Consider the following 26,088-nt stretch of genomic DNA (forward strand, 5'->3'; position numbering starts at 1 on the left):
GCAACAGCAAATGGGGCAAATGTGTGGAGCATCTTATGGGGCCACAATGTGTGGAGCATCTCATGGGGCCCTCAATGTGTGGAGCATCGTATGGGGCCATAATGTGTGGAGCATCTCATGGGGCCATAATGTGTGGAGCATCTTATGGGACCACAATGTATTGAGCATCTCATGGGGCCATAATGTGTGGAGCATCTCATGGGGCCCCTAATGTGTGGAGCATCTTATGGGGCCCCTAATGTGTGGAGCATCTTATGGGGCCACAATGTATTGAGCATCTCATGGGGCCATAATGTATGGAGCATCTCATGGGGCCCCTAATGTGTGGAGCATCTCATGGGGCCATAATGTGTGGAGCATCTCATGGGGCCCCTAATGTGTGGAGCATCTTATGGGGCCATAATATATGGAGCATCTCATGGGGCCCCTAATGTGTGGAGCATCTTATGGGGCCATCAACCTTTATGCAGCATTGTATGGGGCAAATGTTTCTATGGAGCATCTTATGGGGCCATTATTAACCTTAGTGCAGCATTATATGGGGTATATTTTAATATGGAGCATCTTATGGGCCCATCATGAACTGTATGGAGCATTATATGGGGCTCCTGATTCAATATGAATATTCAAAAACACTTAACCTACTGATGTCTCAATTAATTTTACTTTTATTGGTATCTATTTTTATTTTTGACATTTACCGGTAGCTCCTGCATTTCCCACCCTAGGCTTATACTCGAGTCAATAAGTTTTCCCAGTTTTTTGTGGCAAAATTAGGGGGGGTCGGCTTACACTCGGGTCGGCTTATACTCGAGTATATACGGTACTTGGCTGCTATCATGCAGCCAGGCACTGATTCCAGCTATTCATTATTTGGGCAGCATGAATCTAACGACAGGTTCCATTTAAATATTTTAAAATCAAGTACCGTAAGTATAAAGCACGCTTTGCTCAATGAAAAGTCTGTTCAGTTATACACACAAATTAGATTATATTACATCTAAAATCTAGGACCACCTAAATTTGTAAATCAGAACCTGCGGACACGTCAGAGAAAAATCACAATGCCTTATGGCAACATAATTACCTCTTCACAAGCTTTATCCCAGTTCATGCGCAAAACGTAGACCACGAAAAACGAGGCTTGTAAAAATACAGGGAAAATCATTCCGGACCATAGGCCTTCAAAAAAGGAAACATGTATTAAGTATTAACTGTGTTTAATAAGAAGACATAACGAAATGTAAGTGTTCTTTTCAACGTTAATCCCATTTTATTTGTAATTGTATTGTACATATGAATTTTGTCTCCTTTATAATATCTTTTTATACTTTGTAAGCACTGCCTTTTTTGGAGTAAAATATAAAATTACTAGCTTGTCTTCCATGCTCTATAACGAACTGTCGCGTCCTCTGAGGTGAATTACGCTACTGATTTGGGTTGGCTCTGGACCCGATAATACTTGGACAATCGGAGCTGGTGGCAGCGAATTTGTCCTGTGCATTGGGAGGCTTTGTAACGACGGGGCGGTGATAATTATTATTCCCGCTTGAGTGGGAGTAGTTATATCACCCTCGCTGCAGCGTGCCCAATCGCCAGTACATAGCAGGCAGCCTTTCTGGTGACTAATTACCCTATGTCACGCCGGTAACGGCGATAAAGGGGCAGGACGGCGTACTGGGACCCGCACCTGTCCCTGCCACTATAAAGGGGCCCTGGCTTACCTTTATCTCAGGGGGTACCTATAAGGGTTAGGAGGCCTGAGCCGCCAGCGTATCCCTGTCTCCTGTGCAGGCCCTATCAGTGGCCCCCTCTCCCCCTCAGGGAGGAGGACTGCACCAGTGTATTAATGTGACAAGTAAACAGGGTATGCAGACAAGGTAACTAAAATCTCACCAAATGCTCACACAGCCACAGAGGAAACACAGAAAAGGGAAGAGGGGGCAAAAAAACTAGAAAGGAAAACAGGTTTAACATGCAACCAAAACAGCAGACAACAATCTCTGTAAATAAACCTCCAAGCTCCTAACACCACGCTCCTTCCCACTTCAAGCCAGGCAGCAGAACTGATCACTGACAACAGTTGTAGTCAAAGCTGAGTCTATATAGGAGAGGAGATTACAAAAACCAATTCAGCTGAGAGACCAAGCTTTCAGCAACAAGGTTTAACTCCTGCCCTGCTGGCACAAGACAGCCAGGTCAGAATTCAGGAGAAGAGCTTCTGTTCACCGTGTGTGAACGAGGCCCAGAGCACTGCGGTTCTCTGGAACCTCTCTGTCGCGGTAGCCCCGTGACACCCTAGGTGCAGTAGCGTGACTGACCTGAGGGTAAGGGAGGCGCCAGAGAGCTGCAAGTTCCAAACCGGAACTGGGAAGTGAGATATAGATAAATCCCCTTCAGAAAGAACCAGGGGCAACCAAACAACCCCGGTTCGTGACAAATTGGTGTGAGTGGTGAGGATGATAAAAGTATCCTCCCCGTGAACCGTGACATACTGGTGGGATCCCTGACATATCCGGTGGGATTCGTGACACAGAGCATTTGTGCTACCAGTAACGTGGAAGCCCCCTATATTTCCATTGACAAGTGATGGACTTGAGTAAGGAGCTTGCTTTGCCTTACAACCTGTCAGTTATTATTTATTTAGGTAGCACCATTAATTCCATGGTGCTGTACACGAGAAGGGGTTACATACAAATTACATATATCTTACAGTCAGGGTCAGGGGCGGACACAGACTGCAGAGGGCCCCTGTGCAAGAAATCTTCCCGAGCCCCCCCCCTCCATAGCGCAACAAAGTTATGTAAACATAGGTTTGTAATATTTATCAGTTTAGAACACAACCATCAACTCTAAATAATAAATTTAAGTTCCATACTTAACAACTGAATATAACACAAAGCAGTCATGCAATTGATGTTATATCTGCACAGAGGACACTTGCAGATCATCCTGTCAGCCAATCACAGATGTGCTTGTAAGACAGTGTGTGATTGGCTGAGAGGTAACCATGCACATATGTCACTATGCACTCCATATAACCTTAAAGATGTACCAGGCGCTCTGTAGATCTCTATCCCCATCCACCCCCTATATAGTGGATCGATCATTTTAATACATTTATTCCAGGGGGGCCGGCCCTTCCCCTACCTAGACCAGTGATTAATTAATTCCTCTCCTCACCCCATCATTTTCATGTGTAATGTAAAGACCCAGTCCCGGGGGTCACTGAGGCTCTGGGAAGAGTGCACGAACTACTGCCCGTGCACAGCAACAGTGAGTCACAAGCAGAGCAAGCAGGGGTGGGATTCAAATTTTTAACAGGTTCTGTGTTTGTGTGTAGGAAAACCACACCCATTTTATAAGCCACACACATTTACACACACCTTTTCCTCAAACATATACAAGTAGGGGCGCAGTTAAACCATACCTCCCAACTTTTGAAGATGGGAAAGAGGGATAAAGTTGGCAAATTTTAATCCATGCCTCTGACCACACCCATTTCACAACTAGTCACACCCATATCCACGTCCCAACCACAGCCATTTAGCACTGCGGATCAAACTGTTTCATAAACAATAACTATAAACAAAAAAAAGGCCACACAGTGCTCCATACTGTATAATGGCCACACATGATGCTCCATACTGTATAATGGCCCCACATGATGCTCCTTACTGTATAATGGCCACACATTATGCTACATACTGTATGATGGCCCCATATGATACTACATACTGTATAATGGCCACACATAGTTGCTCCTACACACGCGGCTCAGCTCCGTACACCTTGCATAAACGGCTCCGCTCTGTACACCTCATACACACACGGGTCCGCTCTGTACACCTCAGACACACGGCTCTGCTCCGTAAACCTCATACACACACACGGCTCCGCTCTGTACACCTCATACACACACGGCTCTGCTACATCCACACTGTAAACAACTCCTGACCCCACACATAAGCTTACCGTCTAGCACCATGACAGCACAGCAGAGTCCTGCAATACACGGAGGCCCCTGATCATGTGACTCCTGACTCCTCCCCTCCTGTAATCTCATCACAGGTCCTGAGCAAGCTTCAGTGAGTCACTGTGACTGAGAGGCCCTCCCTCCTCCCCTCTTCCTGGTCCAGCATTTGCTACCCATCACCTCACCGCAGACCGCAGCAGTGACAGCCGGCTGGACAGCGGCATAATATATGTTAGCAGGTGAGGAGGGGGGCCCGTTTAACTGTCATATCACATGCATGCAGCAGAGAGGGCCCCCCCTGCTTCTCCTGTTAGCAGTAATACTACCGCAGGCTGTTATTCACATTCATTGCTTTGTATACCCGTCAGGAGCCCCCTCCCGCTCTGGGCCCCTGTGCGGTTGCACAGGTTGAACAGGCGGTATGTCCGCCCATGCTTACAGTAAGCAAACTAACAAAGACACACTGATACAGAGGGGAGAGGACCCTGCCCTTGCGGGCTTACATTCTACAGGATGGTGGGGAAGGAGACGGTAAGTTGGGGGGTACAAGTTAGTTATCTCATTCACCTTTCCAGCGTGTAATTCACTGTGTTAAAAACAAACAGATCGCCCTATTTTCCATGTCAAATGTGTTCCAGGAAGCTCAACCAGAAATGCGGCATTGTGCCCATGGAAGAAAGTGATAATCTGCGCATGAGGTGCGTTCCATGAGAAATTAGCAGGAAGGATGCCATGTTGAACAATGATACAGGAAAGATATATATATCTTGGTACCGTGTTAGCCAGTAGATAGAAAAATATTTAGAATTGAGAGTCCTCAGTGGTTGATACCTTTTAATGGCTAACTGAAAAGATGGTAACAAATTGCAAGCTTTCTAGACTACACAGGTCTCTTCATCAGGCATAGACTAATACAAATTCTGAAGAATCACATATTTATGCACAACATAGCACAGAAAAAAGAAAAAACCATGGATATGACAGGTGACATGAAGCAGAATTACCATGAGTGATAAACAGTTATGTCCATAAATATTGGACCACTTCTTAAGATAAGGAATGTTTTATTGTCCTCTGATTGGGGTCTGGGTCTGTTGTGATGACCCCCTCATAGTCTGAGGGGCAAGTTCCTTAGTTCTAAATTCTAAATAGTTTTCTAAATGTTGAATAATGCACACTGGTGCCGAATGTTCTGTAATACTCTGCTCTTTCCATTAAAGGCGGGCTAAAGATGTAACAATTGTCAGGCGCACACACTGTGGAGCTCAGAAGGGGGGGGGGGATTTGGATTTGGGAGAGCAGAATCCATTGGATTTATTTTGGGGGGCGAGGAGCCATAGCACTTTCCAGAGCCTTTGTACTAGCAGTAACTTAGCAGCACCCTATATTTCCATTGAGAGACCTGAGAGTGGACTTGCTTTTTTTGTGGATTGAATTGAAGCTTTTATTGGGAATCTTTTATCTATCATTTTGTACCACATAGATCCTGCGTTCTAAGCTGAGCACTTACTTTGGGGTTTCCATCTAAATCTCCGAGTGACGTGATTAAGAGAAAACACCCGAAGGATTCATTCACTATAATAAGGCAGCAGAGTTACTCTGGACTCGGTCTGGCCTCGCTGTTCTGTGGTGTCCTTCTTTTCAGAGGTGCACAAAACTGTGGCAGATTGCTTTTTTAATGTATGCCTAAAAAGATGGACACCGCTGTCATAGGTCAGATGGTGTCCACAATGCCTCCATCTGCCTCATTATAAGGAATCTTCCACAGAGGGAGTAATTTGAAACAGATATTTCAGAGATTTACACAGAAACCCCGGTGCAAAAGAGCAGGATAAATGTGAGCTGAGCCATTCTGTGATCTTTTGGAGGCAGAATAAACAAATCAACAGCAGGTGAAGAATTGGCTTTATTTATTTTTTCCGCAGTTCCTCGTACAGTAAAAGCGATTGGACAACTTTATTCTTCAGGTTGACGCGATTACCGTGATACCAGATACCAGATTTATATTGTTTTTTTTATGTTTGGCCGCTGTCACACACTAAAAGACTTTTTTAATTTATTGATTTTTTTTTTTTTTTTTACAAAAACAAGTTTTTGCATCGCCATATTTGACAGCTATAATTTTTTATATTTCTGCTGACAGAGTCATGTGAGGGCTTGTTTATTGCTGGAAAAGTTGACATTTATATTAGTAACATTTTAGGGTACATGACATTTTTTTTTCTGTTCTGATTTTTGGGAGGCAGAATAAATAAAACACAGGAATTCAGGAATTGTTTTTTTTAATGCCGTTTTCCGTCTGGTAAAAGTGATAAGGCAGCTTTATTCTTTGAGACAGTACGTTTACAGCTATAATTAGAAAAAATAATTAAGTTCGCATATCTGTATTCTCTGAGCTATAACTTTTTTATTTTTTTATGTTGGTGGAGTGGTATGGAAGCTTGTTTTTTGCATGACAAGATGACGTTTTCAGCAATACCATTTTTATTTAGATTTTTATTTTTTATCTCATTTTATTCCACTTTTTGTTCAGCGGTATAATGCTAAAGCATCGGTTTTTGTCTCGTTTTTAATTTTATTTTGACATGCGGTCAAAATTGTTAGTACCCGTCGTTTAATGACCGAAAAACCCACAATGGTCACAGAAATAACGTGAATCTGACAAAAGTAATAATAAATAAAAAATCTATGAAAATGAACAAATGAAAGTCAGACATTGCCTTTCAACCATGCTTCCACAGAATTTAAAAAAAAGATAAAACTCATGAAATAGGCCTGGAGAGAAATGATGGTACCCCTGAAAATAATGTGACAAAAAGGACATGCTAAATCAAGGTGTGTCCACTAATTAGCATCACAGGTGTCTACAGTCTTGTAATCAGTGAGTGGGCCTGTATATAGGCTACAGATACTCACTGTGCTGTTTGGTGACATGGTGTGTATCACACTCAACATGGACCAGATGAAGCTAAGGAAAGTTTCAGGAGATTAGAAAGAAAATTATAGACAAACATGTAAAAGGTAAAAGTTATAAGACCATCTCCAAGCAGCTTAATGTTCCTGTGACTACAGTTGCACATATTATTCAGAAATTCAAAATCCATGGGACTGTAGCCAACCTCCCTGGACGTGTCCGCAGGAGGAAAATTGATGACAAATCAAAGAGATGGATAATATGAATGTTAACACAAGAGTCCAGTAAGACTTCTAAACAGATTAAAAGTGAACTTCAAGCTCAAGGAACATCATGGGAGATGACCAAGGAGGACACCATTGTTGAAAAAAAAAAATCTTAAAAAATCAAGACTTGAATTTGCCAAACTACATGCTGACAAGCCACAAACCGTCTGGGAGAATGTTCTATGGATAGATGAGACAAAAATGGAACTTTTTGGCAAGGCACATCAGCTCCATGTTCACAGATGGAAAGATGAAGCATATCCAGAAAAGAACACTGTCCCTACTGTGAAACATGGAGGAGGCTCTGTTATGTTCTGGGGCTGCTTTGCTGCATCTGGCACAGGGTGTTTAGAATCTGTGCAGGGTACAATGAAATCTCAACACTATCAAGGGATTCTAAGAAATGTGCTGCCCAGTGTCAGAAAGCTTGGTCTCAGTCGCAGGTCATGGGTCTTGCAACAGGATAATGACCCAAAACACGCAGCTAATAACACCCAAGAATGGCTAAGAGGAAAACATTGTACTATTCTGAAGTGGCCTTCTATGAGTCCTGACCTAAATCCTATTGAACATCTTGGGAAAGAGCTGAAACATGCCGTCTGGAAAAGGCAACCTTCAAACACGAGACAACTGGAGCAGTTTGCTCTTGAGGACTGCGCCAGAATACCTGTCGAGACGTCTCTGACAGTTACAGGAATTGTTTGCTTGCAGTGACTGCCTCAAAAGGTTGTGCAACAAAATATTAAGTTAAGGGTACCATCATTTCTGTCCAGGCCTATTTCATGTTTTTTTTTTTTTTTACCGTATTTTCCGGCGTACAAGACGACTTTTTAACCCCTGAAAATCTTCTTAAAAGTCGGGGGTCGTCTTGTACGCCGGGAATCGCCTTGTACGCCGGGTGTATATGGTGGGTGGGGGGGGGGAGTGATCCTGATGACGACGAGGGGGCGTCTCACAGAAAAGTGAGTATCCCCCATTACCTTATCATAGCGCTGCAGCGTGGGGTCTCTGTGCTGGGAGCGGCGGCGGCTGCTGTGCTGTGGCGGCTCCTCTTCTGCAGTGTGGGGCCTGTGGGGCGGTGGCGGCGGCGGCGTATCTTCATGCAGTCGGGGCTCCTCCGGCATCTCAGCCTGGAAGCCCCGCCGGCAACTCCATCGGTACAATGCGCTGGCCTCCGGGAAAATGGCCGCTGCTTAGATTCAGATCTCGTTGAGATCTGAATCTGAGCATGCGCAGCCCCCAGCGGCCGGGCCACCGCATCGCACCTATTGAGCTGCCTCCGGGAAAATGGCCACTGCTCAGATTCAGATCTCGTCTCCCGAGATCTCGGGACGAGATCTGAATCTGAGCAGCGGCCATTTTCCCGGAGGCCACCTGACCGCATTGTACCCATGGAGTTGCCGGCGGGGCTTCCAGTCTTTGAGATGCCGGAGGAGCCCCGACTGTATGAAGATACGCCGCCGCCACCGCCCCACAGCACCAGAGGCCCCACACTGCAGAAGAGGAGCCGCCACAGCACAGCAGCCGCCGCTCCCAGCACAGAGACCCCACGCTGCAGCGCTATGATAAGGTAATGGGGGATACTCACTTTCCTGTGAGACGCCCCCTCGTCCTCATCAGGATCACTCCCCCCCCCCCAAAAGGCACATATTCACCGGCCCTATAAGACGACATAGGGTGTATAAGAAGACCCCCGACTTTTAAGAAGATTTTATTTTTTAACTGGTAAAGTTGGGGGGTCGTCTTATACGCCCAGTCGTCTTATACGCCGGAAAATACGGTAATTCTCAGGAAGCATGGTTGAAAAGCAATGTCTGACTTTCATTTCTTCATTTTCATATTTTTTTAATTTATTATTATTTTTCACAGGGCTAATAATAAACTCAATTTTAATAAATCACAAAAAACACATACAGATAATGACAATGAGGGTATACTCCTAGAACACAGGAACAAGGGGGGCTAGCCAAGCAGAAACTTCCAACATGATAGTATCATAAGCCAGACAATAATGTAATCGTATAGCTAATCATTGTGCCAGTGATCACATGTTAGTAAAAGAGTAACATAGTCCAAAAAAATACATATGCAAGGTATAACGGTATAGTTACCAAAGGAAGCGCTGCTGGATGCCCACCAACTCCCGACGCGCGTTTCGCACCGAAATGCTTCGTCTGGGGATGGTTAGGCACTGGCCATAGATGGTATATATATATGCAGGGCCCAATAAGAGGATGCCAGCCAAAAAAGGCTAATGAACAACTGCTGTGTGCACATGCGCAGAGTAAACAAACTGACGTTAAATTGGTCGGACAGACACTCACATGTTAAACCGGAACATCTGCAGCCATTGATTAATGCGGGAAATCCTCACAATACGTGCCGCACCAAAATAATAAACCGGAACAAAGCGGGAAGTCATGTGATGGCGCTCGTCACTGAGCAGTGACTGAGTTTTTTGTGATTTATTAAAATTGAGTTTATTATTAGCCCTGTGTGAAGTTTATAATTTGGTGTTTCTATGATATTCACTTCATGGTTTGATCATGTGGATGTGATTAGGTGTTGTGTTTATTGTGTATTGGCTCTTAGGTCAACTGCACATCCCGGTCCAATATGGATTTTAGAAGCAGAGATGCTTCTAGGACTGTTTTTGCCCAGAATGTTTTTAGTGAGGGTAACCCCCAAGCACAGGAACCTGTACAGAAGACTGCACTGAAAAAGACTTTTAAGAATTTATTAAATCGCCGTACGCGGATTTGGTGGAACAAAATGTCCTTGGAAAATTATGTGTCCAAAAATCTCATCCCAAGAGGATTACGGGTACAAATTTTTCCTTCCTTCCCTGTCAATGATGTGGTTTTGAGAACCCGCTGGGAGGCAGCATGTCATACCTGCTCTGTGACTTTTATGACTATTTTGATTGACATTAATGCTAAATCCATTAATGACCTGGGGTTGGAGATTGATGAGATCTATAATAAACTCCAAAAAGAATGTACTCAGGAAGAATTTGACATCTTTATTAAGGAGATTGATGGTTTCTGTGATGAGTGGGAGAAAGAAATCTCTGTGAGTAAAAACAAAAAGTTTCAAAGAGACCTTCAAGATAAAAATGAGAATAAAGTTTATAGGTGGAGTCATGCAAATATCCAAGACAAAGGAGCCCCTATGTCAGAGGTGGCAAGTACGTCCAGTACGGGCACATCTGTGTCATCTGGTGGTATGGGAGAACAGAATCACCTGCGGTTTAGTCAGAGGAGGAAAGACGATCGCTTCCAAAGGTATAATACCAGAAGACGTTTGAAGGTCACCCCTGATAATGGGGATGAGGTACCACAAACGAATATCATGAAGGTAATCAATCTCTCTGATGTTAAATTAACAGAATCACAAGTGTCGGTATTAAATAAGGGTCTCACCTTTTCTCCGTCTTCGGCCCCTGACCACTTTTCCATTCTAAAGGATTTAGAGCTGTTTGCACGCAAATTGTTTTTTAAGAAAATGTATTACCATGAATCACCTGTTGATTTATCTCCTACAGAAACAGAGGCAGAAGTACTCCAGATTTTAGAGGAGTTGGCCGAGGAGTCTGACACCTGTAAGCAATACCCTAAGTACCTTCTTCCTAAGTCCAAAAAATTTCCACAGACTAATTCGGTACCTGCAATTGATCTATTCGTACAGTTGGTCATGAAGGACATTGCAAGTATCCCAGAAGCCATCAAGAGGGATAACTTGAGTCGTGAGGAAAGACAAGCCTTGAAAGAATTGAAAGATCTGAAGGAGGTAATTATAAAACCATCCGATAAAGGTGGTAATGTGGTGGTGTGGTCAAGAAACGCCTACGAAAAAGAAATGATGAGACAGCTGAGAAACCCTCTATGCTACAAGAAACTAACCTTTAACCCTCTGTGTAAATTTAGGAGTGAGCTCTCTAACCTACTTGACGAAGCTGTGTCAGGTGGGGTTTTAACATCCAAACAAAGGGATGGCTTGTGGAATGAGGACCCTACTATAGCAAGCATATACTTATTACCAAAGATACACAAAGACCCAGTCACACCCCCAGGTAGGCCCATTGTGTCCGGGGTTAATAGTTTGTGCGATCCCATTTCAAAATTGATTGATTTTTATCTTAAGCCACTGGTGGAAGAATTACCGTCATTTCTTAAGGACACCACTGATGTTCTGAGAAAATTGGACGGGTTACAGCTTGAGGAGAACATGGCTCTGGTCACGTGTGATGTAGAGTCATTATACACCTCAATTCGCCACCAGGATGGCTTGGAAGCAACTACTTTTTTTCTTAGTAATAGTGGTTTGGATTATGATTTTTGTAATTTTTTGGTTAATGCTTTGGATTTTGTTCTCACGCACAATTTTTTTATGTTTCGGGATTCTTTTTTTCTTCAGTTACAGGGCACTGCAATGGGGGCGTCTTGTGCGCCCTCTTATGCAAATTTATTTTTGGGGTTATGGGAACGGGATGTTTTTCAGACCAATCCACATCCCCTGAGTCAGCAAGTGGTCTCATGGTGGAGATATATTGATGACGTGATCATGGTGTGGCAGGGGACACAGGAGGACTTAAAATGTTTTATGGGCAACTTAAATTCAAATGAGAAGAACATAAAGTTGACCTATAAGTATGAAACAAGGAAAATTGATTTTTTAGATGTTTCAATTAGTATTGATAAGGATGGAACAATCCATACAGATTTGTTCTGCAAGGAAACATCAGTTAACTCCTTATTACACTCCTCCTCACAGCATCCACGTCACTTGGTTAAGAATATCCCAACGGGACAGTTCTTATGTGCCAGAAGAATATGCTCCAATGATGACCTCTTTGAGAAACAGGCTCAAGATTTGTGCATACGTTTCAGGGACCGTGGCTATGGAAAAAAGACGATTTGCCGCTCTTATCAAAGAGCCCATCACAGTCAGAGGAATGCCCTTCTACAAAAACAAAAAAGGAACAGGGACAATGATCAGGTACGTTGTATCCTGGATTTTAATTCTAGGAGTGAAGACATCAGGAGAGCCATTTCCAAACATTGGCCGGTACTTCACATGGACAAAACTATTGTCAAGTTCATTGGACCTAATCCCTCTATCACCTATAGACGGTCACCCAACCTACGTGATCAATTAGTACACAGTTACCATAGAGGTCCCGACCCTAGGTTTATTTTTGGCACAAAGGGACCAAAATGGGGATGTACCAGTTGCGGTAAATGTGTCGCATGTTGTAATATACAAACAGCTACCGACTTTCTCAATTCTAAAGGAGATAAAACCTATAGGATCACACATACCATCACATGTACCACTAAAGCTGTGGTTTACCATGCCACTTGCCCGTGTGGTCTTATCTATATTGGGATGACCACACGGGAACTCCGTAGGAGGGTACGGGAACACGTACTTGACATAGAAGGGGCTACCACTGAAGTTGACATCAAGAAACTCAAACCTATCCCAAGGCACTTTAAGGCCTTACATGGTTGTGATCCTAAGGGATTGCTTGTCAAGGGCATTGACCGGATATTCATTGGACCCAGAGGGGGTAATTGGAAGAGACTGCTGGCTCAGAGGGAGGCCAGATGGATTTTTAAGCTGGACACAATTGCTCCCATGGGCCTTAATGACCATAATAGCTTCACTTCATTTTTACCGGTCTAGTCTCTTTTGATTTACAAGCGATTATGAGTCTTGTGTCTCGTGCGCTATCTGGCCTGGTAGTTTCTTCCGTTCTACTATGGTTACGGCTATAAATTTCGTGCAATCTTTTGTTTTTAGGTTTTAGCTGGTTTTATGGTTTTTAAAATTCTTCATTTGTGTTTGTCTTTTAGGGTTGATGCCTTCTTCATTTGGATATATGCTGCTATCCCATTTGGCCTTTATTGGACAGCTGCCTAAATTTACCATCTTTGCCGGATCTGTTTGTCTATATTTTTATCATTGTGCTAGTGTTCATATGTGTTGTTGTATGATTGTCTTATTTATGGTCACTATGGGCATTATTGTATGTTATATATATATTTATTTATTTATAATTGTAGTTGTAATATATATTTCCATATATTGCTGCTAGTATTTTATCATATTATATTTAGGGTACCTACGCAGTACTATTAGCACTTTTTTACATTGGATATTGGGCACATATCTTATGTATTTATACACTTGTGCCTTTTTCTTATATGTATATGCTATGTTTATATTTGCCTGACTATTAACGTACTGTTTTTTCCCAGGTTTTGTGTTTATTATCCTTTTATGTTTCGGTTTCACTGCGCACTTATTTTCACACTCACTTTTGTTGCAGCCCCTCTTTTGTTCAAATTATGTCGGTTTTTTGCGCCCACAGTTTGTAATCTTCCATCTGTGACATTGATTATCCAGGCTGTTTACATCCGTGCTTCATAGGTAGTTTACCGTTGCCTGGACTACGAGATTGGATACCGGATATGACGTTTCTGTCTATCCCTGTGTGCCGCCGGGTCTTCTGCGCATAATCTGTGCGCGCTTGGTTGTCGTGACTACAAGACGCTAGCACCGGATGTGACATCACTGCTCAGTGACGAGCGCCATCACATGACTTCCGGCTTTGTTCCGGTTTATTATTTTGGTGCGGCACGTATTGTGAGGATTTCCCGCATTAATCAATGGCTGCAGATGTTCCGGTTTAACATGTGAGTGTCTGTCCGACCAATTTAACGTCAGTTTCTTTACTCTGCGCATGTGCACACAGCAGTTGTTCATTAGCCTTTTTTGGCTGGCATCCTCTTATTGGGCCCTGCATATATATATACCATCTATGGCCAGAGCCTAACCATCCCCAGACGAAGCATTTCGGTGCGAAACGCGCGTCGGGAGTTGGTGGGCATCCAGCAGCGCTTCCTTTGGTAACTATACCGTTATACCTTGCATATGTATTTTTTTGGACTATGTTACTCTTTTACTAACGTGATCACTGGCACAATGATTAGCTATACGATTACATTATTGTCTGGCTTATGATACTATCATGTTGGAAGTTTCTGCTTGGCTAGCCCCCCTTGTTCCTGTGTTCTAGGAGTATACCCTCATTGTCATTATCTGTATGTGTTTTTTGTGATTTATTAAAATTGAGTTTATTATTAGCCCTGTGTGAAGTTTATAATTTGGTGTTTCTATGATATTCACTTCATGGTTTGATCATGTGGATGTGATTAGGTGTTGTGTTATTATTATTTTTGTCAGATTCAAGTTATTTTTGTTACCATTGTGGGTTTTTCTGACATTAAATGAGGGGTACCAACAATATTGACCACGTGTGTACATCAGGTTTATGTAAAGAATCAACGTTTACACAGTTGACCCTTATTTTTCAAATCTTCTGCAATTTGACCTGGCATGTTGGATATTAGTTTCTGGACCAAATCCTGGTTGATGACAACCCATTTGTTACGCCCAACTGTGGCACACATGGATTTGGGGACCCACTGTGCCAGGTCAGGCCTGCTCAAGAAGGGGCATAGCTAAGCAGCTACCTGAGGTTCACTGGAGCTCCTGATGGTGGAAAGAGACTGGGCTGCAGGTAACCGCCAGGTACCACTCCTGAGCAGAGCCTGGTATTGCAGCTGCTGACACTGATTAGGGCTAGGGCAATGTGCAGGCACACTGGTCTAGGGTACTGGAACAGGGATGGACCGGGGGATTATGTTCATGCTCTGGCAGCACTGGGACCAGGGGATATCGTGAAAAGGACTGGCCGCACCTGGACCAGGGGACAATGTTCAGGCTCTAGCCGATGCACGACAAGTGGATGTAGTTCACGATCTGGACGCTCTGGGACGAGGTTCAGGTTCTGGCCACTGGGGGATCAAGGGACAAGGTTTATGCTTTAGCCGCTTGGGGACCAAGGGATGAGGTTCAGGCCCTGGCCACACCGTGACCATGGGAAGAGGATACAGGACTGGCCATATCGGGAACATGAGACTACAGATACAGGACTGGCAACATCGGGACCAGGGGACTACGGATACAGGACTGGGCACATTGGGACCAGGGGACTACGAATAGAGGACTGGCCACACCAGGACCAGGGGACGTCACAAGTCACTAGTAGTACACAATACTGACTAATGATTTCACACATTGAATGGCCACTCCCTAGGAAAGAGGGAGTCTTTTATACAAGATGCCTCCCAGATATTGGCTGGGAGCCACCTTACAGGTGTATTTATGCTAAATGCCTCTCAGCAACAAGCTGAAGGCATTTAGCAAAATGCACGCTGCCCCTTTAAGAGCAAGGGAGCGAACATATGCACTAGGCGTGCCACCGTTAGGTGCAGCACGCACGCAACAGAAGCAGGAGCACGTCGGGGAATGTGCCGGAGGCCAGGGTGGTGATTAAGCTGGCGTTCCTGCATAGAGGGAGAAGGGAACACCTTACAGAGGCGCCGTCAGCTCAGCTCCGCTACACCATTCTTGCCTAATCAGTGTTTGTTATAGAAATAAACCAGGGTTTACTCAACTTCCCTAGGACCACTGCTGCTCCTGTTGTCTGGTATTGCTAAAGAGCTAACGTCACGTCAACAGTACAGCAGCCAGTGAGTTCAATGGCTCTACTTATGTAGAAGGAATGGCTCTCTCAGAGGCGCTGAGCTCACTCATTCCCTGCTACATGCTAACTTCACATCAGCAATACAGCCAATACGAGACATCGGGAGCAGTGAAAGAGACTTTGCATTGGACCCAACTTGGTGATTAAAGTGTGGGTTGTTTTTTTGTAACAAACAGCACACGGGGAACACATTTTTTTGAAAGGGGACAACCACTTTAAGTCTAATCTATTTTATTATTACTACGGTTTCTTACCATAATATTTTTTCAGTGTTGCTCAGTCCTTTTTCACACAATTCATAGCTCTTTTCAACACTACCAACAGCATTACCGATTCTGTAAATCACTTTACAATGCAATAATAGTATTACTTACCTATCACTCCAAGTTTCACTGCAAACATCAGAGAAATTCCTATGGGCAAACCCAGAAGGTAATAGCCAACAGCATTTGTAATGGCACCAATCTTCTGTTTTCCAGTTCCTCTAAGTATTCCAGCACAAGTGCCCTAAAATAAAAGAAGACGGTAAAAATAACAATAAGCACTGTCAATTACAAACATATACGGCATATACTTTACATATTACATGCATTTCTAGATACTTACAGCTACAGCGTCACAAAGGTGAAACGGTGCAAAAATGAGCATTAGATGAGAAACCAGAACAACAATCTCCCTATAGAAAAAAAATAGTGAAAAGTCAATATCTACAAACTGATATGCAAAAATTTTTTAAAATAAAAAAAATAAGATATGAAATAGATACTACACCTGGTGTGAGATATCAAAAATATATCTCAAAGAAGGTTCCAAACAGCGCTATGGGAGAAACATACAGCCATAAATTTATAATTAATGGATAGACTATTCTAAGTTGTAAGATGATTACTGCGATACTGGTATCTGCAATACTCTTGATTTTCACAGATCACATTAGTCCCACACCGAGTGTGGCTCAATGATATTGAGGTCAGGAGGCTAAGATGGCCACACCAGAACCTTCACTTTGTTACAGGTCGACTTGGCCTTGTGTTTTGGATCGTTGTCATGTTGGAACATCCAGGTACGTCCTGTACACAGCTTCCGGGCTGATGAGTGCAAGTTTGCCTCCAGTATTTGCTGAAAATGTGCTGCATTCCTCTTTCTTTCAACTTTGACCAAGTTTCCTGTGCCTTTGTATCTCAAGCATCCCCAGAACCTGATGATTACGTGCAGGGAGGGTTCTGTGAAGACTTGTAAAGTCTTCTGACACTCCAATGGCAGGGTGAGTGCTTATGGTCTGAATGTTGGGATAACTGAGCATGTTTCTGACTTTTGCAGTGTGCTCTAGTGATGTCACCGAGATCTGAGCTAGAACCAAAATCCGACAGGTTTCAAAAGCTGATGGCTCACTGTCATGTCGGACACTGTTCAGACCAGGTCGTCTGACAGACAGCGGTAATTCCACGTTTGACCACTGTGTGCTCATTGGCGTCGGCTAGTTTTCGTCTGGCCGCTCCAGGGTTAATTTATCTGATCCTCGGATTGGAGGCTGGGCCATGCCCATTTCCTTTAAATGGTTCTCCTGATCTTTGGGCGTCGCCAATTATAGCTTCTGTCTTATCCTTAGTTATCTCGGTCCAGAGTGGAGAGCTGGTTGTTGGAGAATCGTTGCTGGTGGTGTATTTTCCTTTGTCTTATTTACTCCTTCCTATATTTGTATTTATTTTGCCCTGCACATTTATAGTGTATTCCTGATTGACTGCGGCGTGATGTATATTTTCCTTTATCCTTGTTTGTTATAATTGTGGGTATTGGTCTATTGCATTCACTGGGTGGTGGGCGGTGGTGTTCAGTCTAGGGCTGAATCAAGATTTAGGGTGAGGGTGGAGGCCTGGACATGCACACCTTCAGTGTAAACTTCAGGTAGAGGGTCAGACAGGGTTTCCCTAGTCTGAGGGAAATTGCAGGGGCCCGGGTTATTAGCTCTCGCCCTCCTTGTCTCCCCGTGACACTCACACTGAAGAGGGCAGACTTTTCATAGTGCTGGAGTTAGTTGTGTCAGTAATTGGAAGTACAATCGATCGCACCAATCAGAGTGCACAGACACCGTCTGACCTGGCAGTGACCACCTCATTCTAGCTGCGGATTTGTACAGTATGGTCACTCTGAGCGCAATGCTAGGTTTTGTATAGGCACAGAAGCCTGTGACATCACACTTGCTGCTGCTGCCTGTGCTCCTTCTGCTGCTGAAAAGAAGAAGAAATAAGAGTTCCTGATCCCTCTCTGATCTTTCCTACTTCCCCTCGAACCACCCTTCCCCCCCTCCGGTCACGGAGTGCTGATCAGTACTTAGAAAAATGTTTAGAATTGAGAGTCCTCAGTGGTTGATACCTTTTAATGGCTAACTGCCATACACGGTACCAAGATATACCGTATATCTTTTCTGTATCAAAATGGAGGATACCAGAATGTACCGCATCATTATGGAAATTTTCAGTTAGCCATTAAAAGGCATCAACCACTGAGGACTCTCAATTCTAAACATTTTTCTATCTACTGGCTAACACGGTACCAAGATATATATCTTTCCTGGATCAGTACTTAATCGCTTGACTTTTGGCAGTTTTTTTCTTTTTCGTGCGTCCTGCACTGATGAGCGTTGCTCAGTGATGCAAATCACTGATCAATGTCCCTGCTAGCTGTTTTCCCAGGACTTTTTGTGTCCCTGTCCATTTTATTCCCATTTGCACAACTTCCGTGTGTTCGTCCTGTAGCCGCCAAGCGTTGATCATTGAAACAAATCACTGATCCGCACTCATGCTTGTTTTTTTCCACCATCTATTTTTTCTCCCTTCTGACTTTTTTTTATCATCCTTTTGCACTACATCCGTGTGCGTGTCTCGAAGAACATCACTAAGGCTGGTTTCACACTTGTGTTTTGATCTGCAGCGTTTTTAAAAAAAACGCATGTGGTGAAAAAACGCATGTAAACGCGGCAAAACGCCGCGTTTTTTTGACGCATGCATTTTTGTGGCAAAAAAAAAATTAGCGGCAAAACGCGGCGTTTTCCCGCATTTACATGCGTTTTTTCCCGCGTTTGCGTTTTTGAAACGCATGCTGAGAAGTGTGTGACAGCTGCCAAACATCAAAATCAACTAGAAAACACACTATTAATAGAATTAGCTAGGGTTAGGGTTAGGATCCCTAGGGTTAGGGTAGCTTTTTATTAGAATGTCCTGGTCACCAGGTCACTGATAAGCCACCCCCCACCATCAAGGTGATAAAGGGATCCAAACCCTAACCCTACCCCTACCCCTAACCCTACCCCTAACCCTAAGCCACGCCCCACCATCAAGGTGATAAAGGGATCCAAACCCTAACCCTAACCCTACCCCTAACCCTAAGCCACCCCCCACCATCAAGGTGATAAAGGGATCCAAACCCTAACCCTACCCCTAACCCCACCCCTAACCCTAACCTGAAATACGTGGCACTGAAATACGTGGCACTGAAATACGTTTATATATGTATATACGTATATAAGTGCCACGTATATAAGTGCCACGTATTTAAGTGCCACGTATTTCACGTAAATGCCACGATATTTCAGTGCCACATATTTCAGTGCCACGCATTTAAGTGCCACGTATTTATGTGCCACGATATTTCAGTGCCACGTATAACCACGTAGTTATAGTATTTATAGTATGTGGCACTTAAATACGTGGCACTGAAATACGTGGCACTATGACTGTCAGAAAATGTTCATTAAACGGTTAGGGGTGAGGTTAGGGGTAGGGTTAGGATCCCTTTATCACCTTGATGGTGGTGGGTGACTTTTCAGTGTGTTTTCTGTTTTTTTTCTATAAAAACGCATGCGTTTTTAACGCAAACAAACGCATGTGCTTAAAAACGCATGCGTTTACATAGACAGCAATGCATTTTTTGCCGCAAAAAACGGCATGCGTTTTTTTGCGGCAAAAAAACGCCGCTAGAAATTACTACAGGTTGCATTTCTGCAAATGAACGCACGCATCCAAAAACACATGCGTTGCCGAAAACGCGTCAAAACGCATGCGAAAAAAACGCATGTGTTTTTTAATGTTAAGTATAGGAAAAAAAACGCATGCGTTTTTTAGCGCTAAAACGCAGCGTCCAAAAACGCAAGTGTGAAACCAGCCTAACAGGCCTCCAGTTTCTTTTTTGGCGACAAAAGAAATCAAGTTAAAAATCACTTTAGATTAGTTGAGAGGATTAGAATAGGGGTAGTAAAGATATACTGCAGCAATTGTCGTCTACTACAGTATTTTTTACTGAATTAAGTTAGTTTCAGATAATAAAGAGTAAAAATATACAGTAGTAATCATTCTCTAGTATGGTATTTTTTACTGAATTGAGTTAGTGTTAGCACGGAAAAAATAATCATCATCTGTGCGTTTTCTTGTGAAAAGAGAATAAAAAGTACTTTAGATTAGAGACAGTAAAATATACTGTAGCAATCGTCATCTACTACAGAAGTTTTTACTAAAGTGAGTTAAGGTATCGTTACACTAAGCGACTTACCAACGATCACGACCAGCGATTGTGATCGTTGGTAAGTCGTTGTGTGGTCGCTGGGGAGCTGTCACACAGACAGCTCTCTCCAGCGACCAACGATCAGGGGAAAGACTTCGGCATCGTTGAAACTGTCTTCAACGATGCCGAAGTCCCCCTGCAGCACCCGGTAACCAGGGTAAACATCGGGTTACTAAGTGCATGGCCGCGCTTAGTAACCCGATAGTTACCCTGGTTACCATTGTAAAAGTAAAAAAAAACCACTACATACTCACCTTCTGAAGTCTGTCACGTCCCCCGGCGTCCACGCGCTGCTGCAGAGAGCTTTCCCTGCACTGAATGTGTCAGCAGCGCCGGCAGTAACAGCGGTGACGTCACCGCTGTGCTCTGTTTTACGGCCGGCCGGCGCTCACACAGTCAGTGCAGGGAAAGCTCCCTGCAGCAGCGCGTGGACGCTGGGGGACGTGACAGACATCAGAATGTGAGTATGTAGTGGTTTTTTTTTACTTTTACAATGGTAACCAGGGTAAATATCGGGTTACTAAGCGTGGCCCTGCGCTTAGTAACCCGATGTTTACCCTGGTTACAAGTGAACACATCGCTGGATCGGTGTCACACACACCGATCCAGCGATGACAGCGTGTGAGTAGCGACGAAATAAGGTGCTGGCCTTCTAGCTCCGACCAACGATATCACAGCGGGATCCAGATCGCTGCTGCGTGTCAAACACAACGATATCGCTATCCAGGACGCTGCAACGTCACGGATCGTTGTCGTTCTCTTGGAAAGTTGTTCAGTGTGAAGGTACCTTTAGTGTCAGTGCTGAAAAAAATCACAGTACTACTACTGATAACAAACAAGTATGAACATAAGTACCTTTTATATAAGTAGTACGATACATAAGTAGCATGATATACTTGCCTAGATGATATGTGTGGGACTAATGTGATCTCCTGTGAAAACCAAGAGTATTGCAGATGCCAGTATAGCAGTAATTTCCTTATAACTTTGAATAGTCTATCCATTAATTACCGTATATATTTATGGCTTTATCTACCTCCCATAGCTCCGTTTGGAATCTACTTTTATAGTTAATTTACCATATATACTCGTGTATAAGCCGAGTTTTTCAGCACTTATTTTTGTGGTGAAAATGCCCACCTCGGCTTATAAACGAGTCAATTGTCCCAGAAAGCTGGCGGGGGAGGGGGAGCAGCAGGTTACAGAGGCAGGAGCCGGCAGCTGTGGCTGAAGCCTGTGCCGCTGCTAAAAAGAAATTAATATTAATTTCTCTTATAGCGCGCACAGGGTCTCCGCAGCCCCCCGCTTCCAGAAGACATCCTACTCACCATCCTGCGTGCCCTCGCAGCATCTCGTTGGTCCAGGCACCCTCGCAGCATCTCATTGGTCCAGGCACCCTCGCAGCATCTCGTTGGTCCAGGCGCCCTCGCAGCATCTCGTTGGTCCAGGCGCCCTCGCAGCATCTCGTTGGTCCAGGCGCCCTCGCAGCATCTCGTTGGTCCAGGCGCCCTCGCAGCATCTCGTTGGTCCAGGCGCCCTCACAGCATCTCGTTGGTCCAGGCGCCCTCGCAGCATCTCGTTGGTTCCGGCTTCCAGCAGCTCTTCCTGTGCTGAGCGATCACATGGGACCGCTCATTAAGGTAATTAATATGCACTCCTCTTCACTCCCATAAGCGTGGAGGGAATATTCATTACCTTAATGAGCGGTGCCACGTGATCGCTCAGCACAGGAAGAGCTGCTGGAAGCCGGAACAATGTGCTGCGAGGACAAGCTGGAGGGCGAGTAGGATGTTTTTTTTTTTTTAAATAGGAAGCATGCATAAAAGGATGGGAGGGGAGGAGCCACGCACACCAGGACAGCTACGGTGGGGAGCCACGCATACCAGGACAGGATGGGGGGGAGCCACGCATACCAGGACAGGACGGTGGGTGCCACGCATACCAGGACAGCGACGAGGGGGAGACATGCATACCAGGACAAGACTGGGGGAGCCACGCATACCAGGACAGGGATGAGGGGACAATGCATACCCGGCTTATACTCAAGTCAATAAGCTTACCCAGTTTTCTGTAGCAAAATTAGGTGCCTCGGCTTATACTCGGGTCGGCTTATACTCGAGTATATACGGTAGTCACTTATTTTCAGCAACAAGTGGATGTTGCTATTCAAACTAGGCTGCTGGGCAGGTTAATTAGTGTCAGGTTAAGATATTAAATATGTTTGTGAAAACGATCCCTAGAGAAAAGTGAATATGATATCCACATAAGCCATATTAATAAACAATACAGCCATGTATTTACTAAAGTATATACATGTATACTATAATAGGTTAAAAGGGGTTTCAAGTGTGCTCTAAAAAATTAAACTATCTAAAAAAACAAAAACAAATGCTCTTCTACCAATACCTCGCCAGTCTCCTCTCCTCTACTTTATCAGCATGTGAACACTACAGTCATTACAGCGAACCTGTCAGCAGTTTTGGCCGATATAAGATAAGGCCACTGCCTTTCAGGGCTGATATACAGCATTCTATAATGCTGGAGATGAGCCCCCATGCTCCGACCTGCAAAAGAAGAAAAATACATTTTATTATACTCACCCCCCTTGGGGGGGAAGGGTTCCGATCCGATGGGTGTCGCAGGTCCAAATCCACTGAGAAAGGTCAGAGAGGCCCAGCACCTGCCCACTGCAGTACTTTACTCTGCTCTCAAGGTCAGAGAGGCCCAGCACCTGCCCACTGCCATACTTTACTCTGCCCTCAACAGGGCAGATAAGTACACCTGCGCAGGAGTGCAATGCAGGGGAGCGATGAAGCAAGCAGGAGGGCGGCATCACAAGAAGATGGGAGGCGCTGGACCCGGACCTGCGACACCCATTGGACCGCCCCCGAGAGTGAGTACAATAAAACTTATTTTTTCTTATCTTTCAGGTCGGACCGGGGGCATTATAGAATGCTGTAGATAAGCCCTGAAAGGCAGTGGCCATATCTTATATCGGCCCAAACTGCTGACAGGTTCCCTTTAAGTGGGTGGACAACCCTTTTAAAGTTGTGTTTGTTATATTTCACCAGCTTGTCTTCCTAGTTTATGCTTGAAGGGTGTTAAGCAAAGTAGGCTCATATTGTCAATATCTTAAATTAGTGATGATCCAAGAACAAACCTCCCATATATTAAGACAAATCTTTGGGGAAGCATTTATGCACATTTTATTCATAGTGCATTTTTTCAAAGTGCATGGGAGTTAAACATGGCAGTTAGACAGGGCAGGATACAGGTAAGACATTCAAAGAAACCCACTTTCATAACATCTGCATTGCAAAACCATATGTATTTGTATAATTTACAGTGCCTTGCAAAAGTATTTGGCTCCCTGGAACTTTTCAACCTTTTCCCACATATCATGCTTCAAACAAAGATACCAAATGTAAATTTTTGATGAAGACTCAACAACAAGTGGAACACAATTGTGAAGTTGAGCAAAAATTTATTGGTTATTTTAATTTTTTGTGGAAACTTAAAAACTGAAAAGTGGGGAGTGCAATATTATTCGGCCCGTTTACTTTCAGTACAGCAAACTCACTCCAGAAGTTCATCGTGGATCTCTGAATGATCCAATGTTGTCCTAAATGCCTAATGATGATAAATATAATTCACCTGTGTGTAATCAAGTCTCTGTATAAATGCACCTGCTCTGTGATTGTCTCAGGGTTCTGTTTGAAGCACAGAGAGAATCATGAAGACCAAGGAACACAACAGGCAGGTTGTGATACTGTTGTGGAGAAGTTTAGAGCTGGATTTGGATACAAAATGATTTCCAAAACTTTAAACATCCCAAGGAGCACTGTGCAAGCGATCATACTGAAATGGAAGGAGTATCATACCACTGCAAATCTACCAAGACCCGGCCGTCCCACTAAACTTTCATCTCAAACAAGGAGAAGACTGATCAGAGATGCATCCAAGAGGCCAATGATCCCTCTAGATGAACTGCAGAGATCTACAGCTGAGGTGGGACAGTCTGTCCATAGGACAACAATCTGTCGTACACTGCACAAATCTGACCTTTATGGAAGAGTGGCAAGAAGAAAGCCATTTCTCAAAGATATCCATAAAAAGTGTAATTTAAAGTTTGCAACAGGCCACCTGGGAGACACACTAAACATGTGGAAGAAGGTGCTCTGGGTCAGATGAAACTGATCGAACTTTTTGGCAACAATGCCAAACGATATGTTTGGTGTAAAGGCAACACAGCTCATCACTCTGAACACACTATCCCCACTGTCAAACATGGTGGTGGCAGCATTATGGTTTGGGTCTGCTTTTCTTCAGCAGGGGCAGGGAAAGTGGTTAAAATTGATGGGAAGATGGATGGAGCCAAATACAGGACTATTCTTTAAGAAAACCTGTTGGAGACGGTTATGGACCTGGTGGTTAGGTGCACCCGGAATGACCTGATAGTTAATCTCAGAATCAGGGACAAGCTCTGGGAAAGTGGGAACTCTGCTGACCGCAACCCTACTCCTATCACACACACTAGAAATAGCCGTGGAGCGTGCCTAACTCTGCCTAGACGCCTCTTCACAGCCTAAGAGCTAACTACCCCTAGAGATAGGAAATAAAGCCTCACCTTGCCTCAGAGAAATTCCCCAAAAGAACAGTCAGCCCCCCACATGTATTGACTGTGAGTTAAGAGGAAATCACATACACAGGAATGAAATAGATTTTAGCAAAGGAGGCCAGTTTAACTAAACAGATTGAGCACAGAAAAGGGATCTTTGTGGTCAACACAAAAAACTACAAAAACCACGCAGAGTGAGCAAAAAGACCCCCGCACCGACTCACGGTGCGGTGGTGCCACTCTGCACCCCAGAGCTTCCAGCTAGCGAGACAATTTCATAATAGCAAGCTGGACTAGAACATAGCAAGAAAACAATGAGCAATCAAAGACTAGCAGGAACTTAGCTTCTGCTGAAGTAGACAGGTCCTCAGGAAGGTCCAAGAGAGATCTGAACCAGTGCAAAGACATCGACAGCTGGCAAACACTAATGATCAGAGTGGAGTTAAATAGAGAAGCCAGTCAAAATAAACAAGAGCAGGTGAGGAAAGAACCTCAATGGCTAGTGGCTCCACTCACAGCCATCAGAGGGAGTTCACACACAGAACTCGCCGAAGTACCATTCATGACCACAGGAGGGAGTTCGAGAACGGAACTCACAACAGTACACCCCCCTTGAGGAGGGGTCACCGAACCCTCACCAGAGCCCCCAGGCCGATCAGGACGAGCCAAATGAAAGGCATGAACCAAATCGGCAGCATGGACATCAGAGGCAACAACCCAGGAATTATCCTCCTGACCATAGCCCTTCCATTTGACCAAGTACTGAAGTTTCCGTCTCGAAATACGAGAATCCAAAATCTTCTCCACCACGTACTCCAACTCCCCCTCGACCAACACCGGAGCAGGAGGATCAACGGAGGGAACCATAGGCGCCACATATCTCCGCAGCAATGACCTATGGAACACATTATGGATGGCAAAAGACGCAGGAAGGGCCAAACGAAATGACACAGGATTGAGAATTTCAGAAATCCTATAAGGACCAATGAAACGAGGCTCAAACTTAGGAGAAGAAACCTTCATAGGTACATAACGAGATGATAACCAAACCAAGTCCCCAACACGAAGTCAGGGACCAATACGGCGACGGCGGTTAGCGAAACGTTGAGCCTTCTCCTGGGACAAAGTCAAATTGTCCAC

General features: G+C 44.3%; 1 protein-coding gene and 1 long non-coding RNA gene across 2 annotated transcripts in view; one reads left to right on the forward strand and one right to left on the reverse strand.

Annotated features, from left to right (window-relative positions):
• Positions 1–26,088, reverse strand: part of LOC143816234 (multidrug and toxin extrusion protein 2-like) — a 184,662-nt gene that overhangs the window by 18,215 nt on the left and 140,359 nt on the right. The window contains exons 13-15 of the mRNA XM_077296370.1: positions 16,380–16,449; positions 16,148–16,280; positions 1,088–1,182 (exon numbers count right to left, since the gene is read on the reverse strand). Of these exons, the coding sequence (XP_077152485.1) occupies positions 1,088–1,182; positions 16,148–16,280; positions 16,380–16,449 (298 nt within the window). The remainder of the gene's footprint in view (positions 1–1,087; positions 1,183–16,147; positions 16,281–16,379; positions 16,450–26,088) is intronic.
• Positions 11,066–13,860, forward strand: LOC143818288 (uncharacterized). Its single transcript, XR_013224440.1, has 3 exons — positions 11,066–11,228; positions 11,930–12,154; positions 13,015–13,860. It is a non-coding gene; the product is annotated as an uncharacterized LOC143818288 (long non-coding RNA).

This window comes from Ranitomeya variabilis, chromosome 3 (assembly GCF_051348905.1).
Source record: "Ranitomeya variabilis isolate aRanVar5 chromosome 3, aRanVar5.hap1, whole genome shotgun sequence".
In the NCBI taxonomy this organism is placed as follows: Eukaryota; Metazoa; Chordata; class Amphibia; order Anura; family Dendrobatidae; genus Ranitomeya; species Ranitomeya variabilis.